Source organism: Rutilus rutilus, assembly GCF_951802725.1.
Source record: "Rutilus rutilus genome assembly, chromosome: 18".
NCBI lineage: Eukaryota > Metazoa > Chordata > Actinopteri > Cypriniformes > Leuciscidae > Rutilus > Rutilus rutilus.
In genome coordinates, this window is record NC_140231.1 from 6,727,883 (window position 1) to 6,754,103 (window position 26,221).

The window sequence follows — 26,221 nt, forward strand, 5'->3', positions numbered from 1 at the left end:
GACATATTATGCTAATTTGCATCTGCAAGCACTGAAGTCAGACATTTGTCATTTTATAATTCACCACAGAAACCAGGACATCAGGTTTGTGTACAACAAGCGTGTCTTGTGTCTGTGTGACAACCATGAGAAGGTGACAACAGAGATCTACCATGTGTTTAGTGCTCTTACAAAATACCAGTGGCCAAATACCAACATTTCTGAAAAGACTGTGTTTAACACTAGAAAAACAAAGGGGAGAAAAAAAGAAAAATTATAAAAAGAGAAAAAGAGAAAAAGAATATTTTTTCCCTGAAATTAACCAAATATTTGTACATCTGTGTCGATGGTCAAAAATTAAAAAATTAAAAATAATAATAAATACAACTAATTCTGTTATTTTTCTGAAGAAAATGTAAGGTACTTGCCCATGCAAAACATAATGCTAAAGTACTTATTACAGAAATATATATACTTTAAAATCAGTTTAATTGTGAACTGAATGTAATGTTTTCAGAAACTTGCAAAATGCTTGTCATATGCATTTAAATGAAAATGTATCATTTACATTTATATTAAATGCAATCAGTAGCTTAAGAGTGCTTTTTTACCCACTTAAGAAAGATTTAAGTACATCTTTTAAAGTGTACAGCCGAATGTACAGACATTTATGGTCAAATAAAATATACTTAATGTCATGCATCTAAATATATTGTAATTATACATTTAAAATAATGACATAGCAATTTAGCACATGTAAAATCTATTAACTATAAATGTAATATCAAATAGCACGCTACTCAGCTACTTTGCATGTGCTTTGGTATGTTAGTCAAGACATCAAAATAAGTGTACAAACATAACGATTTAAAATGAACTTTAAAGTCAAACTTTTAGTATGAAAAAGATTTGAAGTACACTACATGTGCACATTAAGTGCACTTCTTTTTCACAAGTCGTGGTCTGTTGCTAGGGCGTTGCTAAGGTTTTAGGGTGGTATTTGCATGCTGCTATGCTAAGCCAAAAAAAAAAAAAAAAACTAAATTATATTTTTGTCCCTAGATACTGATTAGGTCCTTACTTCAGTGCAAGTCTGGTTGATTTTTCTTTTCTTTTTTTTGTTGCCTGTTTTATTGTCCACCAGGCAAAAACATCAAATTGTTATAAAACTAGTAAAACACCTCCCTATAGAACTGATGCATTATATGACATTCATGTCTGCAGCAAACATGTATGTCTAACTATGAGCAGAAGTAATACTGATGCTTGCCTTTCATTGCTTGGCTCTAGTATATCGAAACTAAAGCCGCTAACTCATCAAATCTCTCAGGATACTCAACCTCAGTCATGCACTGGATGCATTTACTAAGAAAACTCCAGAGTCCAGATATAATAAAGCGGGCTCTGCTGTGGCCTATGGTTTTAATGTTCAAATTCATAAAGAACAATGTCAACAGAAAGTAAGAGACTGCAGGACTGCAAGGCTGCAATTGAAGATGAGATCAGAAGAACGGCAAGTCCATACTTGTTCCTTCTTCAGATTCAGCCAAGCAGGATTTCAGCAAGTTTCCATGTAAGGTGCCAGGACTTACAGAAAGCCACAAAAATTCCCACAGGTTCCAACACTTAAGTCTTTGATGCCACACCGTCAAGTGAAATTATGGCAAATACATAAAAGTTGAGCTTAGTTTAATCGTGGCTGAATGAAATGGTCATGTGGATGGCACTCAGTGAAATCTGTCTATTTGAGTTAAAAGCTTGTAATGAATATATTGTGTAAGAACTGGAGTGGAATCAGATGGCCATGGATCAGTTTGTGCTCAGCCGATTCTCTTTAGAGAAACAATGATGAGTTCATAGATCACATATGCTTTCTACAAATGTTCTATGAATGATAGCATATAGTACATTGAAACAAGGTTTAAAACTGAAGTATAATGCTAATGATACTTTGGTTTCATGCTGAATTGTCTTTTTTCCTTCATTACACTGACCTTAACAACAGACATTCAGAAGAAGCAATGTTGCGATCTTACCAATGCATATCTCATCATCTGTTTCTGCATCACCAATGCACTGGAATTTAAACTCGTTCAGCGACTCTGCAAACTTTCTCTTTGCAGTGGACAAATCTGCAAAAGATGCGATAAAGAGAAGTGTTAGAATACGAGACGAGAATGACACAAGGTGACAAAACCACAAATTGTCAGTCTGAAACCGAGAAACATGTACTTGACTTTGGAAACTTTGTGCTGTCTGGGTCTTTCAAGACATAAGGCTGACAAAGTGAGTGAGAGTTCTGTGAGGGAATAAGAAAAAGAGACTACAAGGGGAAAATGTCCAAGAAAGAAAGCTAAGAAGAGACCGAATGAGCCCAAAAGACCCTAAAAATAAATACTGTTTGTCATGGAATGAGAATTTGGCTGCTGAGATCAGCTTATAAATCGAAGACAGGCCCCTTGGTTTAAGATTGTCACAACTATGGAAAAATTCTTCTTCAGAATAGCAAACAAAAGAAAAAGCTAGAAGCTAGAAGCTAGATTTCAACGTCTGTAACACTTTTTGGTTATCATTTGAGGTAAATCACATATACTTAACCCCTTCCTCATCACCCCCACTGCATACAAGTGCTGCATACATGACATACCCATAAAAAGGTTGCTGCTCATAAGTCATTCTGAATAGACACATAACACACATATATTTAGAAAGCCAACCCTTGAGAGTTTATAGTTCAAGACTCAAAATTAAACAGACTGTTATTAATATTGAGATATATAAGCTCAAACATAAAAACAAAAACAAACAAATATTAAGAACATATTTATTAAATGTATAAAAATATTATTTGAATTTACAACAATTTCTATAGATAATTGATTCTATAGAACTGGTTTGCAATTTCCAAAACTTAAACAATAATTGATTATATTTGGTTATCTTTTGGAAATTGCAAATCAGTTCTATAGAATCAATAATCTATAGAAATCTATAGATGTTCCAAATGAATGATTAATCATTAATTAACTGATAGACAAATGTATTAAACTGCTGCCGGTTGCATAAACCATTAAGACTAGTCTTACGAAATATATATATTTTTTTTCATAACTTTTTAAAATCAGTTACATAAAAACGTAGATTGGCCTTATCTTATACCGAAAAGTAAGACTGGTTTCCCCTTGACTAACTGTTAGTGAGTCATACCAGATAAGACACTGTCTTAACATAATGGCTTGATAGCGTTAACATAATGGAAGACAGTTGCGGTTAATGAAAAGTTTATATAGATTAAAAATATGATATGTAGTGGAAAGGATACTTTGTAATTTTGTGTATCATACTGACAATTGAAAATGTGCTGAAATGTTTGAAAAAATACAAGTACATTTTAATTACTATTATCAGATTATTACTAAAAGTATTGAAAATGTACAACTTGCTTGTGGTACCAAGCCAATAAATATAATAAATAAAGAAATAAACTTGTAAAATTCCTCGACTCCACTAAAGGATTTGGCTTGGCAGCTCTTTTCAAAAGAATGGATCACTCACAGCGATATGAGCCAAACATTCTGTATATGACTCAAAGTGTCAAAATCAAAAGCACATTTTAGGCAAACTTAATTCCCTGTGTGTAAACTCTCTCAAATACAAATGACATAAGTAATAATAATCAACTCAGCTGTAAGTTTGCCAGCTTACAAATTCTTTAGGACATACATTTACATCTTGTGAAACGAACTGACCCAGTTTTTCACGGAAAGAAATACGACTCTGTTTGCTGCAAGTTTACAAGACGTTTTAAAATGCATGAACAAAACTGTAAAATTGTTAAATCTGCATGAATCTCTAATAACAAAATTCACACCAATTACCAGTGAAGTTATGACATCTCATGGGTATATTCAAAAGCATAGTCGTTTTTGCTCTGGCATCAATAATAATTCAATTTTACAAGTATTGGGATCGACTGCTGATATTTAGGTAAAGTGACAACGCTACTTTCCAACGATCTTCCATTTGGTATCAACGAACAGTTATTTTAGCGCTCGGGAATCCAAGAATGAATTGTTAAGTAGCAACCGGCGCTAAAAATAATCAGCTTCTATTGACATCCACATGTCCTCCAAGAACACAGAATTCCCCACAATTTGTCTCCTCCAGTGTGCCCTGCTTCCTGCCCTCTGCCCAGCGACACACTGGTGCCGTCCAAGCGCCCGTACAGTTGTGTATGTATGCACAAACACTCGCCAACACAAGCCAACAAGACAGGAAATCAAATAAAAAGATGCAGCATTTTTTGTTTCCAAAGGCTCCAGTGGAATGCTGCTGACGCTGAAGTCTCAGTGCACAACATGCTGCTTGCTTGCACTGCAAATTTCCTCTACGTTTTAGAGGCATTTTTAATCTAAACTAACCATGCCATGTCATAAAAAGGTCCATTGCATTTTCACAAGAGACTCCTTAGTCCTCTTAATGAAACCTTTTTCAGTTTTTTTTTTCCTACATGTTTTCATGTTCACCACATGGCTTCTTTTGGTCACACCACATAAAAGTTTTTCAAATATTTTAAAGGGATAGTTCACCCAAAAATTTTAATTTGGTCATCATTTACTCACCCTCCAGTCGTTCCAAACCTGTATACATTTATTTTCTTCTGCTGAACACAAAAGACGATATTTTGAAGAAAAACCAAAAATTGATGGACCCCATTGACTTCCATAGTTTGGAGGGGGGAAAAGGGTACTATGGAAGTCAATGTTCAACTGTTTGGTTACCGACATTCTTCAAAATATCTTCTTTTGTGTTTAGCAGGAGAAAATAAATGTATACAGGTTTGGAACAACTTGATGGTGAGTAAATGACAGAATTAAAAAATGTATTTTAACAAAACAGTTTTTCCCCCCCTAAGAAATAATAATAATAGTTTACTCCAAACAAGGATTTTCTTTTTTCCTGAATTATTTTCTTTTAATGAGGCTTTTTTATAGAAATATATCAGCACACTTGTGCAACCCAGCCATTTCTGACTTTACACTCCCTTAAACTATTAAAATAAAATATAATTCAGAAATGTTCATCACAGCAGAGCTGTATTCAAGTTCATTGTACATATGAATAGCATTTTATCTTATAATGTATTCAAAATACATTAAAATGTTTTTTAATTGCATAAAAAAAAAAAAAAAAAAAAATTAAAACAAAAGCAATAACATGCATTTGAATGTGGTTGTCACCCCTAAAAACCTGAAGTGTGAACATGTCCACAGTGATAGTTTTAAGTGTTTCCATTTTCTCACTTCACTATGTAATCTGGCCTTGTTTCGAAAGTTTCCTGCACTGGGATGAGACAGATCGCTGGTGGTGTGGAACGGATACCAGCTGCTGTCTGCAGGGAGCTCCCATTTATGTGAGGGAGGATCGACCCTCCCAAATCCTTCATCAACTATTTCGGATGTTCCTGAACATGTGCATTTTTTATTCTCTCAAATGAGATGAATGAATCATACAAAGACTTGCAGATGAGCTCAAGGTTTCTAACTAAAACCAACAACAGTGCAAAACTAAAAACTTAAACAGTACAAAAGTACCTACATTTTTAAGCAGCATGAAACTGTATTTTTCAAAAAATAAATAAATAAATAAAGTGTTTTTTATGGAAAAATCCTACATTGCTACATGCCACAGATGTAATGCATTTATCTGAGAAAACTGAATCTACTCGCTTTCCTAGAATCTCTCTCCCGTAGTGTCTGGAGGTGCAAATGTTTGTTTTGCCCACGATTAATTAGCTTCAGTGTAGTCTCAGGGTACGTTTACACGACAACGATATGGTTAAAACTGTTTTTCCTTTGAGTTTTCCGCATACATACAAAACGATCCCCATTCACATGGATCCGCGAAAACGACTAAAAACGCTGCATTCTGCTGCCAGACCATTAGATGGCGATGTAACACTACAGACTGAACACTTAATACACATGTTCATGACGTCATCGTCTTCAGAGACTCACGTTTTTGTTGTTTACACGGAGACCGTTTTCAAAAACTTGCACTTTGAAACCCGTTTTCAAAAGTTTGCGTTTTTCAGGCACCCAAAACGGCTTTGCCGTGTAAATGAACGGCCAAAACACATTAGTTGAAGACGGTGTCGTGCAAACAGCCCCTCAGATGTGACGCCCATTGACTGTTGGCTGAACGTCTGATGCATAAGGAATGCAAAATGGGAAACACTTTGGGATTTTTGAAGTCGTCATCTGATTGGTTGAATTCTACAGGATATTTGGGAAGTTGTGTGTGTCAACTATGACAATGAGCGCTTATCAGGATCAACTAAATGCTGGATTTTCACAAGTATGGGAAGTTTGAGGCACCATTGTTGCAGTAATCTCAGTGGATGCAACCCGGTCTGTTATCGTAGGGACATCAACTTTACATTTTCACGCCCCTAAACATGATGCAGAACAAAACAAACTGTCAGACTAACGGCAGAAGGTCTGGTTACGCTAGACTAGCTTCAGTGTAGTTATCTCTCTGCTAGTAGTGCAGCTACTGGTGCTCCTTTATCAAATGGATAGCTTGTGGTTTAAATACATGAAATTATGACTATCTTGAAGCTTAGTGAACGGCAGTTTCTTCCCAACATACAATATTTCTCATGCTACTCTGCATCGTAATCTGGAAGTGTTTTGGAATGCTAACAGAAAGATGTCATGAACAGAGCCATTGGTTGAGGTCCAGGAGCACATATCTCAGCCTCAGCCAAGTGAAGGAGTGTCATTTGTTTCTCAAGACCATTACAGAAGACACTTAGCAGTCACTTTGTACAACCCACTTGCTCGGTTAAACATGTTTATGTGTGTTATGTATACAGAAACCTAAAAAATCACAAACTTTCTGAGGGAGATCTGTCTACATGTTGTAACACTACACAATTTGTTATTGTTTTAAAAAGACTAGGCCTACTTATTACGGAAAACGAACTACATGTTATTTACAATTAAATTAAAATGTATTATTGTATAAAATGATATGCAAATATATCAATGCAATTAGTTTAACTTAAGAGTGTTTTTTATTAAGTTTTATAAGTTAGTAGGTCTTAAGTATACCTTTATATGTACAGTTATTTCATAAATACTTATTTTGTCTTTGAAATATGGTTAAAGTGTACAGCCGACAAACTGTACACAATGCAGACTGTACTGTCAAACATTTATGATAAACTAAAACATAATTTGATTACATCATTTCTACTGAAATTTGTATTAGATTAGATTAGATTAGATTCAACTTTATTGTCATTACACAAGTACAGGTACAAGGCAACGAAATGCAGTTTAGGTCTAACCAGAAGTGCAATAGCAGCAAGTGCAGGATATACAGTGGTTCATAAGTGCAGAACATGGATATGTACTGAATAAATATAGAGTTGAATACTATTATAAACAAAAATTTACAGATAGATTGTCCTATGAATATAATATACAGAAAACTATTACTGTGAACAGAATTTACAGCTAGATATGTACTGAATATAATAATATACAGATGGCTATTACTATAAACAGAATGTTTACAGATAGATATGTACTGAATATAATATACAGATGGCTGTTACTATAAACATAATTTTACAGATAGATATGTACTATGAATATATATACAGATGGCTGTTACTATAAACAGAATGTGAGCATAATATACAGATGGATATTACTATAAACAGAATTTTACAAATAGATATATGTATAAGTTAGGCTAATGAGCAGTATAACAATGGATTTAAAGTAGTGCAAATAAAGTATGTCATGTATTTTTAAATATATTTGTACTTGTAATGATGAACTTGCAAATCAGTTTTATTTCAATAATACTATATTATCTGACTGCAAGTACAGATTTATTAAATATGCTTTTTAAGATTTGAAGTACATTACACGTGCACATCAAAACAATTAAGCACATTAAGAGTCCAAGAGTCCTCATTTGAACTAAGAGCTACAGTGGAAATTATCAATGAATAATGCAAATGTTGGTCTATTCCTCATACTAAGCTATTGTATGAGCTCATAAGAGCTAAGCTAAAGCTAACACCACACCGGCTCTCTTTACCCAGCATTTTCCTTGCCAATGTACGGTCGCTGTTGAACAAAATGGAGGAGATTCGACTCAACATCACATACAGCAAGAGACTTTTGAACTGTAATGTTCTAATTTTCACGGAAACATGGTTAAACAGCGGAATACCGGACAACGCTATTGAGCTAGCGGGACGCCATACATTCCGGGCGGATAGAACATTACATGGCTCCGGTAAGACCAGAGGTGGTGGATTGTGCATTTACATTAACAAAGCTTGGTGCACAAACTCTGCTATTGTTGGGAGACATTGTTCAGCTAACCTTGAGTTTCTCATGGTTAAATGTAGACCGTTTTATCTACCGCGGGAGTTCACTTCCACTATTATAACTGCAGCCTATATTCCCCCGGATGCTGATGCCAAGTTTGCTATGAAAGAACTTCACGCAGCCATCAGTAAACAACAGACCGTTCACCCGGAAGCTGCGTTTATTGTTGCGGGTGATTTTAATCATTCAAACTTAAAGTCAGTGCTACCGAAATTTCACCAGCATGTTTCCTGTCACACCAGAGGAAACAAAACCTTAGACCATGTTTACACAAACATGGCTGAAGCTTACGTCGCGACACCCCTCCCCCACTTGGGACAGTCAGATCACCTTTCTTTGTTCCTCACCCCCAAATATGCACCTCTGATCAATCGCGTGAAGCCATCAGTGAAGACCATCAAGGTGTGGCCTGCGGGGGCAGATTTCTCACTCCAGGAAAGGTTTCTACACACAGACTGGAGTATGTTTGCTTCTCAAGCCACCAGTGGCTCTCACACGGACATTGACTGCTACACCTCCTCTGTACTGGATTATATTAATACCACCATTGACAGTGTACAACCCAGAAGCAGATCACCACATACCCAAATCAGAAGCCATGGATGAACAGGGAAGTGCGACTCCTATTGAAGACACGCAATACTGCCTTCAGATCAGGAGATGCACAAGCCTATAGCACATCCAGAGCAAATCTGAAAAGGGGCATCAAAGAGGCCAAGCACTGCTACAAGCTTAAGATAGAGGGACACTTTTCCAACGCTGACCCTCGGCGCATGTGGCAGGGCATTCAAGCCATCAGTGACTACAAACCCTCTCACTCCACCCCCGCAGCCACTGATGTCAACTTCCTGAACGAGCTAAATGACTTTTATGCTCGCTTTGAAAGAGACAACAGAGAAACTGCCACCAAGCTCAAATCCTCAGCTGACCACCCACCGATCACACTCTCCTCCACAGATGTCTGCAATGCACTGAGCAGGATCAGCGCGCACAAGGCTGCTGGACCAGACAACATCCCTGGACGCGTACTCAGGGCATGTGCGGAGCAGCTCGCTGGGGTTTTTACAGACATTTTCAACCTGTCTCTTGCCCAAGCAACTGTACCAACATGCTTTAAATGCACTTCCATTGTGCCAGTGCCAAAACACTCCAGCCCGAAGTGCCTTAATGACTACCGCCCTGTAGCACTCACACCCATCGTAATGAAGTGCTTTGAGCGGCTGGTCCTGGCACACCTAAAAGACTCTCTACCATCCACATTGGACTCACACCAGTTTGCCTACCGTAGCAATAGGAGCACAGAGGATGCAGTCTCCATGGCACTGCACTCTGTGCTCACACATCTGGACAATAAGAACACTTATGCACGCATGCTGTTTGTTGACTTCAGCTCAGCATTCAACACTGTCATCCCAACTAAGTTAATAGCCAAACTTGGAGACCTGGGCTTCAACACCTCCATGTGCAACTGGATTTTGGACTTCTTGACCAACAGACCCCAGAATGTTCGATCAGGCTCCAACTGCTCCACATCCATCACACTCAACACTGGTGTACCACAGGGCTGTGTGCTAAGCCCGTTCCTCTACTCCCTCTTCACCTCCGACTGCAAGCCTGTGTACGGATCTAATTCCATCGTCAAGTTTGCGGACGACACCACGGTGATTGGTCTCATCAGCAACAACGATGAGACTGCCTATAGGGAGGAGATCAAGCACCTGGCCACATGGTGCACCGAAAATAACCAGCTCCTCAACACCACCAAAACGAAGGAGCTCATCGTGGACTTCAGGAAAGTGTCAAGAGGCACACACGACACCATCCACATCAATGGAATGGCTGTTGAGCGTGTCTCCAGTTTCAAGTTCCTGGGGACCCACATCTCGGCGGACATGACCTGGACAACCAACACCTCCAGCCTGGTCAAGAAGGCTCACCAGCGCCTCTTCTTCCTGAGGACACTGAGGAAGAATCAGCTTTCCTCCACTATCCTGGTGAACTTCTATCGCTGTGCAATAGAAAGCATCCTGACCAACTGTGCTACAGTGTGGTATGGGAGCTGTTCTGTTGCAGAGCGCAAGGCACTGCAGCGGGTGGTGAAAACCGCCCAGCGCATCACTGGGACTCCACTACCTGCCATCGAGCACATCCAGAGGAAACGCTGTCTGCATCGAGCTCGCAGCATCCTTAAGGACTCCTCTCACCCAGCCCACAGACTGTTTTCTCTCCTGCCTTCCGGCAGGCGTTTCAGGTGCCTCCGGACCAGGACCAGCAGACTAAAGAACAGTTTTTTCCCCAGAGCTGTCTCTTTATTAAACTCTAACCCTCATTGATCCCACTCCCCTTATATACTGATTGACTCTCCTCTCCCTCCTCACACCTGCCTCCATTTTGTTATTTGCAATACTATAATGTTCATTTGCACTGCTGACTGTTATTACAGTAACAACTGTTTACATATGCATCTTGCACTACTACCTTGACTGGAATATGCTCATTTGCACTGCCGACTGTTTATTTACAGTACCGACTGTTATATATACATTGCAATATCGTACCTTAACTGTAATATGCAATTACTTTCCACTGCACTCACTCGGATAGCTTCTGTCCAAACTTTATTTGCACTACTTTAAATCCATTGTTATACTGCTCATTAGCCTAACTTATACATATATCTATTTGTAAAATTCTGTTTATAGTAATATCCATCTGTATATTATGCTCACATTCTGTTTATAGTAACAGCCATCTGTATATATATTCATAGTACATATCTATCTGTAAAATTATGTTTATAGTAACAGCCATCTGTATATTATATTCAGTACATATCTATCTGTAAACATTCTGTTTATAGTAATAGCCATCTGTATATTATTATATTCAGTACATATCTAGCTGTAAATTCTGTTCACAGTAATAGTTATCTGTATATTATATTCATAGGACAATCTATCTGTAAATTTTTGTTTATAATAGTATTCAACTCTATATTTATTCAGTACATATCCATGTTCTGCACTTATGAACCACTGTATATCCTGCACTTGCTGCTATTGCACTTCTGGTTAGACCTAAACTGCATTTCGTTGCCTTGTACCTGTACTTGTGTAATGACAATAAAGTTGAATCTAATCTAATCTAAAAAAAATTGTATGAATACAGAAGACTTAACTTGGCAGCCAAGTTAAATACATCTTTTCATAAATAAACAATAACCAATTCTGTGGGTAATTTTGTTTCCACCTATTTGCATTCTTTCTGATACTCATAGAGGAAAGAAAAGTCAGACCTAGAGCAGTATATCTGATAAAAGCCTTTGTAATGGAGGCCAGTGAAGACCTGGAAGACACATCTCTCCAGATGGTCCAAACGGCAGAGCTTCCATTACACACAGCACTTTACCAGCAGGGAGCTGTACTGGGCCACACAGTGAGAGCTAGTCAGAAGCCAAAGTCTACTCAGCAAAACACAGCCACATCACTGTTGGACACACACACACACACACACACACACTATAATGTCCAGTCAGTGAGCTATTTTACTTGGAATACTTATAGGAGCAAATCAATTAAGATGTAATTTGAAGAAGATGCAGATATGTATTCAAGTTCATTCATTCATAACAAAACAAACACTTTCTGACAAATGGACCATAAGAAGGTTGTTAAAGACCAAACATGTTGAATGGGAATTTGCATAAACAAAAGAGAAATAAACATTAAGTCATACTTAAAATGATGCCATTGCGATAGATCACACTGTTAGGGATAAATGTCAAATCTACAAACAAACAAAAAACGACTGCACAAGATGAACAACAATTGTTGCAACAGCAATTGTTTAGTAACTTTGCAATTTATCTGATACTATAAGGTGAACGTCAACTAGAAACATCTGGGCCATCTTTACATGTGATGTCATTATTTTACATAAGGCTATTGAGAATTAAGGGGATTTTTCTTTTGATTTTGGGATGAAATATTGATGTTTCTCGACAGCTTTCACCACTCAGTGTGCACATAACAAAGTTTATACAGTTTTATATTTTGTATGTTGTATGGTTTTAGCACACAAAAGGAGATGTCTTTTTGAAACAAGGCCAATTATGCATTTTTAAAATCAACACCTTTGTCGACAACACAGTAAACAAACATGAAGGAGACAGATGAGCAGTTGCTCAACGAATGAAGGCCTGCAGTTTCACTCTACATCCTCGAATTGACCTCTGTGGAATTGACGCTTGTTGTTTTTGGGTCAATTTCAGAGCACTGCAATTTCTGCTCATTTAGTTTAGTCAGCAAGATAAGATGAAAGCTGCAGCCATGTGGGATTTGTGTGGCCGCTGTGCTGACTGACGCTTGCAGCTGAAGTACAGTTACAGCAGTGTTAGCAACTCAACGAGCATGAAATTACTTGTTAACCTTCCAGAAACGGACGCTGGAATTCATTTCCTCCATTTGCAGCCCTCAAGGCAAAAAATAAATACAAATTTGTCAGTGAAATTCTCAGAAAAATGTAATTACCAATGAATTAAATCTTGTGTTTTCTCTGCTGTAGTAACATTCATACAGGAAGTGGATTTTGATGGAGTACCGATGGACCATGAAAGTGGATTTCCGACACTTGATGCACACGTCCTTCAGAGAGGAGGACAGTGGTATGCCACAGGAAAAGGAAATGAATAATAGGGTAGGAAGTGAGTTACAACCGGATACTTAATCCCTGCAATGTCAGCAAATACACATGAATCACTGCAACAAACTCACTAAAGGGCCTGTCCCACAAGTAGACTCAAACCAACACTATTTTGGTAAGAGATGTCAACAACTGCTAAACAACTTATTTTGTTGGTCTGTCTGCCTCCAACATTACCCTACATTCCATAGTTGTTTCTTCAGGGTTTGCTATAATATATATATATGTTTGTTTTTTAGCATGTGAAGTGCAAAATATGGCTATTTTGTAGCTCACCTGGTAGTGCAGTTATTCCTAAACGAGGAATAACAAAACTTTAAGAAAATACCTTTGTACCCCTTTTCTGATTTACTCACTGATCAAGTGACAAAAGAATGAGTAATATTTTTTCATAACTCATAATCATCCATAAGTAATATTATGTTACAGAGAAGTAGAATTGTAGAAATCTCAAAAGTAGTATCAGTCCGTGCAGAAAGTGAGGCAAAGACTATAGAATAACACAAGACTCGTCTCTCGTATTGTTTTGAATGGGGAAAAGTGCAATGCTCAATAGGGCGGAATAAGTCCCGCCTTCTAAATAAGAGCCAATCGCGATTGGTTAAGTCATCGCATCACTGCAGCTGCCGTTAGAAGCTCCGGTTCCTATAGAAACAGTCAGACATGTGCTTCCACTGCGCATGAGCTTGATCCAACCTGAAAAAAATTGTTTTCTGTCATGATTCGAGTGTTTAGAAACTAAATTTATGAGACAGTTGTTGTCAGATTTCATTGGTGATTTTAAATATGAAATAATTGTAAGCTTGGCGAACAGTTTTGGAGAATTTGATGGTTCCCCATTCAAAGAGATAGGAGCTGCACTTGCATGCCCGAGAGGCGTTTCAAAGATGGCCGCTGAGTGAAATGACTTGTCTTAAAGGGACTTTGAGGTCAGTGCTAAAATGGAAAATTGCTCAATGGAAAAATTAGCCTGTAACAACATTTAAAATTTCTTAGTTTTCATGCCAGACATTATGAACCTACATTTGCATAATCCCTTTTTCCACCATACACTGAATGGCTGGTGCAACATTAATAATTTGTGGTATTAAGATGAAACGTCTCTGTCACATATGGTAACCCTCGTTCCCTGAAGGAGGGAACGGAGACGCCACGTCAAGAACTGAGGAATAGGAATCTCGCTAAAGAGGCCAATCTACTTCGAGTGTAACTAAACCAAGCTAATGCACATTGGCATGCGATAATTGCATCAGCAGCAGGTGCATCGTATCTTCAGGTTTTCACTGAGGAGCCGAGCCGGTGACCTGGCTGCACCAGCGGGACGGAGCAGATGTGGCGACAGGATGTGGCGTCTCCGTTCCCTCATTCAGGGAACGAGGGTTACCATATGTAACCGAGACGTTCCTCTTCAGTCGGTCAGTCGACACCACATCGAGACCGACGAATAGGAATCCCTACCAAAGGGCCACAGCTGCTGACCCCATCCAGCGCCCTGTGCAAGCCTCTTGCCCCTTCTTGCCTGTAAGGACGATAGGAGAGGGCTTACACAGAGTATATCTGTCACTGTTGTTCCGTGATAACCCATACAGTGAGATTATTGGATAACACTGGGAAAGCGTGCCCTTTCTGTTAGGAAGGAGAACGCTGCGGAACCCAACAACAGAGGGGACTCAAGCTTTCCAGAGAAAGAAGAGTCGACCCTCATGCCGACGTGGTCATGTTCCCATGCGAAAACATGAACCACCCATGAACACAGTCTCACATGTTTCCCAGGCATGCGAGTCAGTGATCGTGGCCGCCAGTGAGGACAGGAAACGACCGCATCCAGAAACACACGGGTGGAATGTCATCTTTAGAAAGACGCAACTCACACCCATGTAAGCTCTTTTAGGAGACTCGCTCTGTCTTGGTGCTGAAGCACACAGGGGAAAAGATCGCGGCAACACTGACAGGGAATGTGCAGCCTGTAGACAGCGTGCACTCACTCTCATTGAAGGCACAGCTCTTACCAGCTGTAATAACAGCTTTTTAGCGCTCACTAAACGCACATACACACACGCGAGAGGACTCGATCACCGCTGTATAGCATCATCACACCAACACAAATGAGGAGAAACTTCCTTGAGAACTGGTTCTTTTAGATAACACTGCTGCATTAGAGACAGAACAAACGAACCGCTCGGCTCCGAAGCGAAAAGTTGAAGATGCGATGCACTTGCTGCTCATTAACTGCGCGTACGTACACTCGAGGTAGATTGGCCTCTCTAGAGAGATTCCTATTCGTCGGTCTCGACATGGCGTCGACTGAACGACTGAAGAGGAACTGTAATCAGCACGGAGCACTTAGTGGAGAGATTATGACTGTTCAGAAGGCAGTAATGAGATAATATTCAGAAGGCAGTAATGAGGCAGAGTCATTAGCATATGCATATGATCAAAACATCAAACAAGTCAAAATTATACACAAGGATATTATTATCACAATTAGCAAAGCAATAGCAAGTTGCCCTGTAGCAAACGCTGTCTCTGGTTTGTCTTTGGTCATATTGGTTCTGTGTCATTCTTTTGCCCTCTTTCTTTACTCTCTGTGGACAGATGTTCTGCAAATATACTGTCTACACATGAAATAGTGGTTGGCATGACATTTACAAGGTGTTACATACAGTATTGCATTTTCTAAAAAATACATATTAAATTATTACTCTTGACTGAGGCAGAATGATCTTAATATAGAGAATGAATAACAATCCTTTTAAAAATTATATTGTAAATACAATTAGGCTTAGTGCTAATTCAATTTATGTTGTTGTAATTACTCTTCCATTCAAATAATTCAATGTTTTTCTTTCTTCTTATCACACTATAGCATATTCCTTTACTTTCAGTAAGTGTCTGATTTGGCTGATTTGGCTCAGTCAGTGGGCTCTCCCTCACTCATCTTGAATGGAAGTATGAGACAATTAATTTAACATTATACAGCATAAATCTATATTATATACTGTACTCTGGTAAGATACTTCTCATTTTTGAAAATGTATAGTATATTACCTTTTTTAATCGTGTATACTATTGATATGGTCTTAATAAAATATTATAAATATGGTGTATGTAATAGATTACTAGTATCAACTAAGACAATTGATTATAATGGGAAATATACCTTACAACTTTATGCTAAATATTTTATGTGATGATTTACCCGCTGACATGCTGGAGCTTTGAATCCATGTATGCAATGTTGAATGGGCCTTAGCAGCCTTCCTTCGCTCTTTCTCTCTCTGTCTTCTTTTTTGTGAAGGCATTGGGTTTTTTTGTCTACAAAGTGTGCCGACAACAACAAATTTGGTGTTATAAATTTATAGATCAGATTGGGTAAAATAATTTTATTAGACAAGAATTCTAATTATCTTCCATGTGGATATTTTACACAAGTTGTTAGCAATATTAGAAGACCAGGTGATAAACACTACTGACAGAAATACAAAAACAACTACCAGATTACTAATTCCGCGGATCAACCACTGTCTGTAATGTGGATTGCAATTTGTAATCTACCTGTAACCGTCATATCCACTCTCCAGAGAGCACACACTGAGTGATGCTGGGGAGTGAGCGTGGAAAAAGGGTGCGGATTAGCGGAAATAAGAAAAAATTCCATTAATCCTGTGTTTGCGTCTCTCGTATCGTGTCTTTTTTTTACAGTATTACATCATACTGTTACAAAATCCAAAACCAGTCATTTTAGGAGCTTGGTTTTTATAAAAGCTGTTACTAACGAGGAAGTTTTTAATTCTGAAACTTGCAGGACATTTCTATAGTACCTCTTACATGTCAAAAGATCAAGGAAACTTTCCTTTTTCAATTCATGACCCCTTTAAAGACCGCATTCCTCGCCCCAACTGTTCTTGCCAACTTGTGACAGAATAACCAACCAAAATGGATCTAGCAGTGGTACAAATCCTCCTCCTCACCCAGGGGGATTGTTCCCATGAGGACCACATGCATGACATCGTTGACTACCCCGGTGATTGCCTCTGTGTGTTTTTTTTGTGCTAGACTCAAACCACCCACAAAAGCACGACTGCCCAAGGATAGTCCTCAAGGGATCTTTCGTGAGTGGGTATTCCTTAAATGTGGATCCCCTTTCACAGTAGGTGAGGAGGAGAATTTGAGACCCTGAGTGCCCACACGCATCATCGACCTTCAGCCAGCCGCCATGTCTGTCCTGGAGCCAGCGCTCATTGACCTATCCTACCAGGAGTTAGTTCCTACCCTGAATACCACCCCTAAAGTGTTCCTCCTCTGCTGGTCCCATCCGGCTTGGTAGACTCTATAATGGGATTGCTGGTCCTAATTTGGCCCTTCCTCCTCCACTGGTTCTGCCAGCCATGTGAACTCCCTGGTTCCATCCAGTTCCCTGGCTCCTCCTCATCCTCCTACTCTACCGGCTCTTCTCAGCCACCATGGCCTTGGGAGTTGTAGAATTGGGAACAGATCTGACGCTTCTGCTCCACCTTGACGCTCTGAGCCCATGATTTTTCCTTGGCCCTCCGATCCTGCAGCTCAACCGTTGCTTGTTGATCCCTTGGTTCCACCGTAGTCTGTCTTTCCTCTGGTTCCACTGGTCTCACTTGTCCCACTGTCTCTCCTTGGTCTGTCACCCCCCCCCCCCCCCCCCTGGCTCCACCATGGACTTCTGGGCCTTCGGCTGCACTTGGGCCCTTATCCCCTCCAGCTCCTCCATGTCCTCATTCCCACCGGCTTCACCTCGGCCCTCTAATCCTCCAGCTCCACACTGGTCCTCCAAGCCTACGGTGTCACTCTGACCCTCCATTAATCTGGCTCCACCTTCATCTATGTCAAAAATTACTGTAGTATGTATTTTTTGCTTATGGTCAAATACCAAAAAATTATATAATACCAAAAATACCATTATACTTTTTCTGTAGACATGAGTATGTATATCTAGCACATAATATTCATATTTGATTTGCCAGTTTTTCTCTTCCTAATTTTAAAATGTAATCATTTCTGAACCACTTTCAATGATGTCTTGAACACTCCCCTGCCTCCAGGCAGATAACCCTGCTCCAAACTCATGCCACTGCTCAAGACAATTTTGCTGCGTCAGGCTGGTTGGGATGTTCAAACAGAGCACCAGCGAGTTTACACTTCTAGGGAATCAGCCAATGAATGCCTTACTTGTAATTTTCTCTGCATGTTAAGCTACCAGAGGGGGAAAAATCCAAAATCCAAAAAAATTACATTCATTGCCACCTCATTACTATTTGATAAGTAACCCTTACTCATTTCAAAGTAAAGTTTTGTCATATGCGTTGGATCAATATGCCTGGAGATTTTTAGACCCAAACATTGGCCCACCGGATTGCACGCGGGCAGTATGTCAGTTTATGTACAGCAGCTGCTTCCTGAAGGCCAAAAAGTAAATCAACACAGAAACAAAAAAATAAATAAATAAACATCAGACCACACAATGAAAAAGTCTGTCACCCCAACACTCTCAATACCTCTCAATATCCTGTTAATTACTTTTACCTGTATAAACATAGTCAATTGGTCACTTAAAGAATTGTGAGATGAGAGGTGTGAAAATCATGGACAAAACAAGGAACAAAGATCAAGATTAAAGTCGGCATATCACGAAAAACTTGATTGTCTATGTAACGTTCGTTATTCCAAAATGATAATCATGAAGCCAAAAATGACTGTTTATTAGAACTAAGTTGCAAAAATCTTAATTTTATGACATTAGAACCATGAACATTAACAAACATCTGTTCACATTAATAAATCAATTGCTATTCAGAATTCAGCCACTGATGAACTGCACCACATTGCACATTCAAATAAGTTAGCCAATCATAACAGCGACCATTTACATGTAGGGCCCTATTTTAACGATCTGAAACGCAAGTGTCAAAGCGCAATGTTAATCTGGTGCTGTTCCAACGATCAACCTCCACCCTGGTTAAGGATCGAGGAGGCTGCTTGTGGCAGCACTTCGCTTACGTCTCTTTTGTGTCTTCCTCTCTCGTTATCACCTTTAACCTTCTCCAGTAATGTTATAGTTAAAAATTGTCTTAAGATCTGGCGTCAACTCAGGCGGCATTTCACTTTACAGTCAACACCTCTTCTATGCCCTGTACATTCTAACCCCCTCTTTCCTCCCTCTCTCATTGATAAGGCTTTTGCGGCCTGGGTGGACCACGGGATCATTTCCATTAAACATCTTTACATTGACGGAACATTCGCTTCTTTTGAACAATTGACTCAAGTTTTTAACTTACCAAGGTTCCACTTTTTCAGATACTTGCAAGTCCGTGACTTTGTCCGTAAGCATTTTCCGGGATTCCCCTCGATCCCACCCTCCACCATTGTCGATACCATATCAAATATCAATCCTTATCAAAGAGGGGCCATCTCTACGATTTATAATACCTTTTTCACATGTTGCCCTTTGGATTCTGATAGTCTGCGGATTACCTGGGCTAGGGATCTTAATATAGAGATAGAGACAGAAACATGGCATTCGATTTTGAAACGTGTTCACACGTCATCTGTTTGTGCTCGCCACGGGGTTTTACAGTGTAAAGTGGTCCACAAGGTACATTGGTCCAAAAGTAAATTAGCCCGTATGTTCCCTGACATTGATCCAAGCTGCGACAAGTGTCATCTAGAACCGGCTAATCTAACTCATATGTTCTGGACTTGTCCTGCTTTATCTCTTTTCTGGGAGTCGGTTTTTGACTCACTTTCCGCTATTACTTCTGTCAATATCCATCCCTCTCCGCTAACTGGCTTGTTTGGAGTTTTACCTCCTAATTACTCATTGCCATCTCATTTCGCTGAGTTGGTAGCTTTTCTTACACTACTAGCGAGACGTTGCATTTTGATGAACTGGAAGGGTCCTCGAGTCCCTTCTCATACTCGGTGGATAAAAGATGCCTTATTTTTTGTTAAATTGGAAAAAATTAAAAACACTGCCTTCGTGGTTCCATGATTAAATTTTCAAGAATTTGGTTACCCTTTTTTGAGCATGTTAAATCTCTGCAGCTGGATGCAGTCTCAACTGTCTGACTGACCGCCCAAACCCTGCACTTTCAGTGGTTTTTCAGTTTTCAACTGGTATTATCGTTAGCAGCACACATTATTTTCTAAGTTTTGAGGTTACTCAACTTTACTTGCTGGACCTAGTTAAGGCTGACCTATTTCTGTATTATGACATAAAACTCTGTTATATATTATATACTATACTAAACCTGTTAGTACTGTGAGGGATTTTGTGTTGGTGTTTTTGTATTAATGTTGTTGTTGTTTTTTTGTGCTTTTTTTTTTATTTAATTTAATTTTTGTTTTTATATTGATTGTTTGTCTTTGGTGTTGTAAAAAATTCAATAAATAAATCATATATAAAAAAAAGTGTCAAAGCGCAAAGCGCAAGTAACTTTGTGGGCGGGTCTCGGCGCTGTTGCTATTTTCCCGGCGGGATAAATGACTCTTGCGCCAGGCGCAAATCTAAAAGGGGTTGGTCTGAAGTAGCTTCATTATTCATAGGTGTGGTTTGGGCGTAACGTGAAATAAACCAATCAGAGCATCATCTCACATTCCCTTTAAGAGCAGGCGCGCTTGTTCTAAAGCGGATTCCTATTATAACGGCGGATTTGCCAGGTGCGCGCCAGGAGCGGTTCAAGGCCGAGGAGACCGACGTTCCCGTCAGGGACGTTGGGGATGGAGAAACACACCCAAATTAACTTCGGTTAAAAAGGCGTATAATAATTTGGGTAAATGTGTAAGCTAGATGTATGCTTTTATAATAAATTGTCTATCTATCTATCTATCTATCTATCTATCTATCTATCTATCTATCGTAATAATGTATGATTTGCAAAAATGAAAACTGCTGCTTCTGTGTAGATGAGAGAATCAAAGTGTATGCGCGTTATGCACACGCTACATTGATTATGGCCAAGCATGCGCCCTTAAAATAGCATCTGAATAACACGCGCAACGCGCCACTGACTTTAAACTATTTTTTTCCTGGTTAGTGGCGCAATTGTTTTCTAAACCTGCAAAATAGCATGAAGGAACGTTTGCGCCGGAACACGCCTCCTTTTTTGCGCTGAACCGCCCAGGGAGCGCAAGTTCATTCCCTAGTTTAGCGACGTGCTTCTGTGGAGGGAAAAGCGCGCTTTGCGCGGGTGCAAAATAGGAATGATACATGCGTCGTTGAACAAAGTCAATTGCGCTGGGTGCAAGATAGGGCCCGTAGTCTTAATGGTGTTGGCTAGTAAACAAAACAGTCTCAACATAGTGAACTTATGGGAAAAGGGATAAAGAGAATGTGTCAAGCTCAAAGGCCACATTCAGCAATTGTGCTCTTCGTATTAGTATAAAGAATCAAAACAAAACAGTATATAAATCATGTAGCTGCTTTGTGTATTCAAAGTGTGATAAGTGAGGACACAGACAACATTACATGTTGTGCTGGATAGGTTACCAGGAGGGATCTCGTGACATGGATCCGTTGGTGGTGTACAAAAGAGAGCAGTCGAACATGTGCTGGATACACACCCTTTGTCTCGGCTAAAGCTGCTTTTCATTCAACCAGCAAGTGTCAGCATGAAAAGCAGTGAGCAGGTGTGTTTTGTGTGTGCATGAAAAAATGAAAGCAAATTGTATTGGTGAACAACATTGAACAGTTTAAAATATCACCTAACACATTAACTGTTACCATGACTGCCATGGACTTTTACACAAAAAACAGCTTTAAAGCTGAAGTGTTTATTTATTTATCGATTGCTCCCCCATAGATAGTGGAACTATCTATAACAGAAAAGAAGGGTGTCCAGTTGCTCCCTACTGTTTCCCATATTCTCCATCTGTCTGGGCCATGGGGCAGGGTGGCAAGACACAAGCCTTTTCTGACTAAAAGGAACATCTAAGCCTGGCTAATCTTTGCAAAAACAAATATCCAGTCTCCCTAAACCATGTTGAAAATGTGTTACGGTCTGATAAGACCAAGATTGAAAATTTTGTCCAAAATTGTGTTATGTTTGGTGCAAAAACAACACAGCACATCAGCAAAAGAACAACATACCCAAGGTGAAGCATGGTGGTGAAGCATCATGTTTTGGGGATGCTTTTCTTCAACTGGAACTGGGGCTTCAGTCAAGGTGGGGGGGAATCATGAATAGCTCATGATGAATAGAATTTTCACCTTTCAGGTTGACAATGATCCAAAACACACTTCTAAATCAACAGAAGAATCGCTTCAACAAAGAAAGATTAACGTTTTAGAATAGCCCAGGCAGAGCCCAGACCTGAATCTATAGACAATATGTGAGGGGACATGAAGAGGACAGGAGATGCCCTCACAGTCTGGAATGTTTTTGCAAAAAAAAAGAGTGGGAAAATATTCCCACGAAGTCAAGTCAAGTCAATAAGTCAAGATGTACCAAACTGATGGACTCCTATCCAAACAGATTGAGAGCTGTAATAAAATCAAAGGGAGCTTCAATTAAGTATTAGTTCAGAAGTTATTCCAAGAATGGTCTGAAAAGGTGAAAATATCCAGTGAGCGGCAATTCTGTGGATGAAAATGCCTTCTTGATGCCAGAGGTCTGAGGAAAATGGCCAGACTGGTTTGAGCTGATTGAAAGGCAACAGTAACTCAAATAAGCACTCGTTACAACCGAGGTCTGCAGAAGAGCATCCCTGAACGCACAACACATCCAACCATGAAGCAGATGGGATACAGCAGCAGAAGACAATGATGCCACTCCTGTCAGCTAAGAAGAGGAAACTGAGACTACAATTGGCAGAGGCTCACCAACATTGGAAAGTAGAAGACTGGAAAAACACTGCCTGGTCTGATTTCTGCTGCAACGTTCATATGGTAGTGTCGAAATTTGCCATAAACAATGGTGTAATGGTGGGATATTTTCTTGGTACCCTTTGGGCCACTTAGTAGCATTTGATGCATCATTTAAACTCAACAGCCGACCTGAGTATTGTTGCTGATCATGTCCATCGCTTTGTGACCACAGTGTACCCATCTTCTGATGGCTACTTCCAGCAGGGTAACGCACCATGTCACAAAGCTCAAATCATCTCAAACTGCTTTCTTGGACATCATTTTACTCAAATGGCCTCCACAGTCATCCGATCTCAATCCAAAAGAGCACATTTGGGATGTGCTGTAACGGGATATTCGCTTCATGAGTGCAGCTGATAAATCAATAGGAACTGCGTGATGCGATCATGTCAATATTCAATGTTCAAAATCTCTGAGGAATTATTCCAGCACCTTGTTGAAAACTGGGTCCAACCCTGTACTAGCAAGGTGTACCTAATAAAGTGGCCAATGAGTGTAAATAAACTTTAAATGTAATATCGAAAAACACTACAGTTGAAATTATAATCAAGTACTTTTCATGTGTTTTAGTATGTTAGTCAGCACATGAAAATAAGCGTACTGCTTTAAAGGGATACTCCACTTTTTTTGGAAATAGGCTCATTTTACAACTCCCCCAGAGTTAAACAGTTGAGTTTTACCGGTTTCGAATCCATTCAGCCGATCTCCGGGTCTGGCGGTACCACTTTTAGCATAGCTTAGCATAGATCATTGAATCGGACAAGACCATTAGCATCTCTCTCAAAAAAATGACCAAAGAGTTTCGATATTTTTCCTATTTAAAACTTGACTCTTCTGTAGTTACATCGTGTACTAAGACCGACGGAAAATGAAAAGTTGCGATTTTCTAGGCTGATATGGCTAGGAACTATACTCTCATTCCTGCGTAATAATCAAGAAACTTTGCTGCCGTACCATGAGTGCAGCAGGCGTAATGATATGACGCAGAGCCTGAAAATAGTCCCCAAAAAGTTTGTATAACCTATTAGACCTACTAGACCTATTTTCAGGCGCTGCGTCATATCATTACGCCTGCTTGTCTGATTGGAGCCATTTCTAAGGCTCAGAAGCCTAATGCTTCAAGCATTCATGTCTAGTCTCTAGAAGCAAAGACATTTAAGAGCCATTAAAAGGACTTTCCTTAGTGTGAAGAAGCAAAAACAAATAAATAAGGAGTTTGACTCAATGGAGTCTCTTCTTTTAAGCCTTCCCCCATCTTTTCATTCTTTTTACTCTTCTGTCCTTCGGCCTGTCCCATATCTATTCTCCACCCTCCCCATCCTGTTCTCGCTGCAGTGTTCGGCCACATAGCTCCAGTCTCCTAGCAACCCCGACAAAGAGGTTCCCAACAAAGTCAGGAAGATTTCTTTCTCCCTTGTTTCCCCCCTCTGACGGAATCCTACTTTAGGGATTCAGGCTTTTGCCATGGCTGATGCTGACGCAGCACCCAGAGAGATAAAAGTGGTTTGGAGGTCACACTGAAAAAATAAAATGAAATCACTTCTAAGTTCTGTATGGCATGCTCCCCCCTCAGCACGCTCCCCCTCACTTCGGGCTGTGTTGATTTCTGCCATTTTTAACACTCTGCAACAATGAAACTGAATGCTGGTCTGCAACAGGAAAACCATAAAGTGCTCAAAACAGCATGAGCAACTGTTGCTTATGGTTTACCCAAAGTAAAATTGTTTATATAAAATGATCTTAACCCTTGTGAAAAAAGTTCACTTAATTGTATCGAATGTGCACTTGTAGTGTACTTCAAATCTTTAAAGACATTTTTTTAAAAACTGCACTTGCAGATAATATAATATTAATGAAATACAAGTTATCTTAAATGTACTTCAAGACAGTAAGTTTCATTACAATGTTTCTTAACACACTTAAGTACACTTAAAAAGTGCACTTTGTAATATTGTCAAATTAAAAGTTCTACTTTAGAAGTACATTTTAAATCATTATGTTTTTTATAATGTGCTTTAAATAAGTACACTTATTTAAGTGCACTGCATACTAATTTGTACTGTAGTGTGTTATTCGCTTTTATGTTTAAAGATATTAAATTGTTACTTCATCATTACAAATGTGTAATTACAAATATATTTGAATACATTGCATACACGTTTAAATAGAAATCACATTATATTTTAGTTTACCATAAATATTTGTCAGTACATTAGGTACATGCCTGTGCAAAAGTTGCCACGATGCTAAGGTATTTAGGGTGGTTTCTAGGGTGTTCTGGCTGAATGTTTTGTGGTCAAAAGTCAAAACACTTTGATATTCTGGTCTCTATATGGCTCCTTCAATGTAAAGCCCCCTTCACACAGCGCGTTGATCCTGGGAAATTGCCGCAAAATTGCTAGAGTGCCTTCTGTGTGAACGCAAACACGTCCCGGGATTGATGTCGGGATCGATGCAGGGATGGGGACCTAGTAACATTGCCGGGATCAGTCCTGGAACTGTGTGCACAAAAGCCAGGACCAATGCCGTAAGGGGTGTGTCGTAGTGATGACGCACGTGCGGCCTTTCTACAACCTAGGCTACAGCATATGGGGAACGAGCCACTCGGCAAACCCAGTGCCGTTACTGGGGAGTATGGACTCGTCTTCAAGTAGAAATGACGAAGAGGAGTTATCACATCCTGACGTCACATGTCTTTACGGGATCTTTACGGGATGTGTGTGAACCATAGACTGTAAAAAAAGATGGACGACGCCCATTCGCTCTCTTCCATTGGTGAGAACTGAAGCCGCCAGTGTCCCGATATGGCGCTGACATCTTGGAACTTGAGTCTGCGCAGTAGCGATCTCGGGACCAGACCTGCGCGGTAGTGAGCAGGAAGTAAAGCCGCGAAATCAGCGCCCTGCCCTCACTCTCGCAGAATGCTCTCTCCCTGAGTGCACTTTTTAAAAAATGTATTGCAGTACGACAAGAGGCTTGTTAAAATAAAGCAAATACAATCTCCTCAGTCCTCCGATGATCCCGAAAAAAATGTCCGTTGGTGCTTTAGTGACTACTTCGCTCAGAGAACCTGTCAATCACAGCTGTCAATCATGACGTTACACCACCGTTTTTATAGCATCACGTGACTAACTAAAAACCAACTTATTTTTGAAACAGACACTTGAACTTACATCAGCGTGACAAAACCGACAGCAAATGAAAGAAACCACCTTTGGAAAAAAGATATTTG

General features: G+C 39.5%; 1 protein-coding gene across 5 annotated transcripts in view; it reads right to left on the reverse strand.

Moving 5' to 3' along the window:
* The window catches only part of LOC311276901 (rho GTPase-activating protein 26-like), a 122,619-nt gene that overhangs the window by 69,729 nt on the left and 26,669 nt on the right, over nucleotides 1-26,221 (reverse strand). For all 5 annotated transcript variants that reach the window (XM_084386909.1, XM_084386908.1, XM_084386906.1 and 2 more), the window contains exon 2: nucleotides 2,016-2,111. In XM_084386909.1, the coding sequence (XP_084243035.1) occupies nucleotides 2,016-2,111 (96 nt within the window). The remainder of the gene's footprint in view (nucleotides 1-2,015; nucleotides 2,112-26,221) is intronic.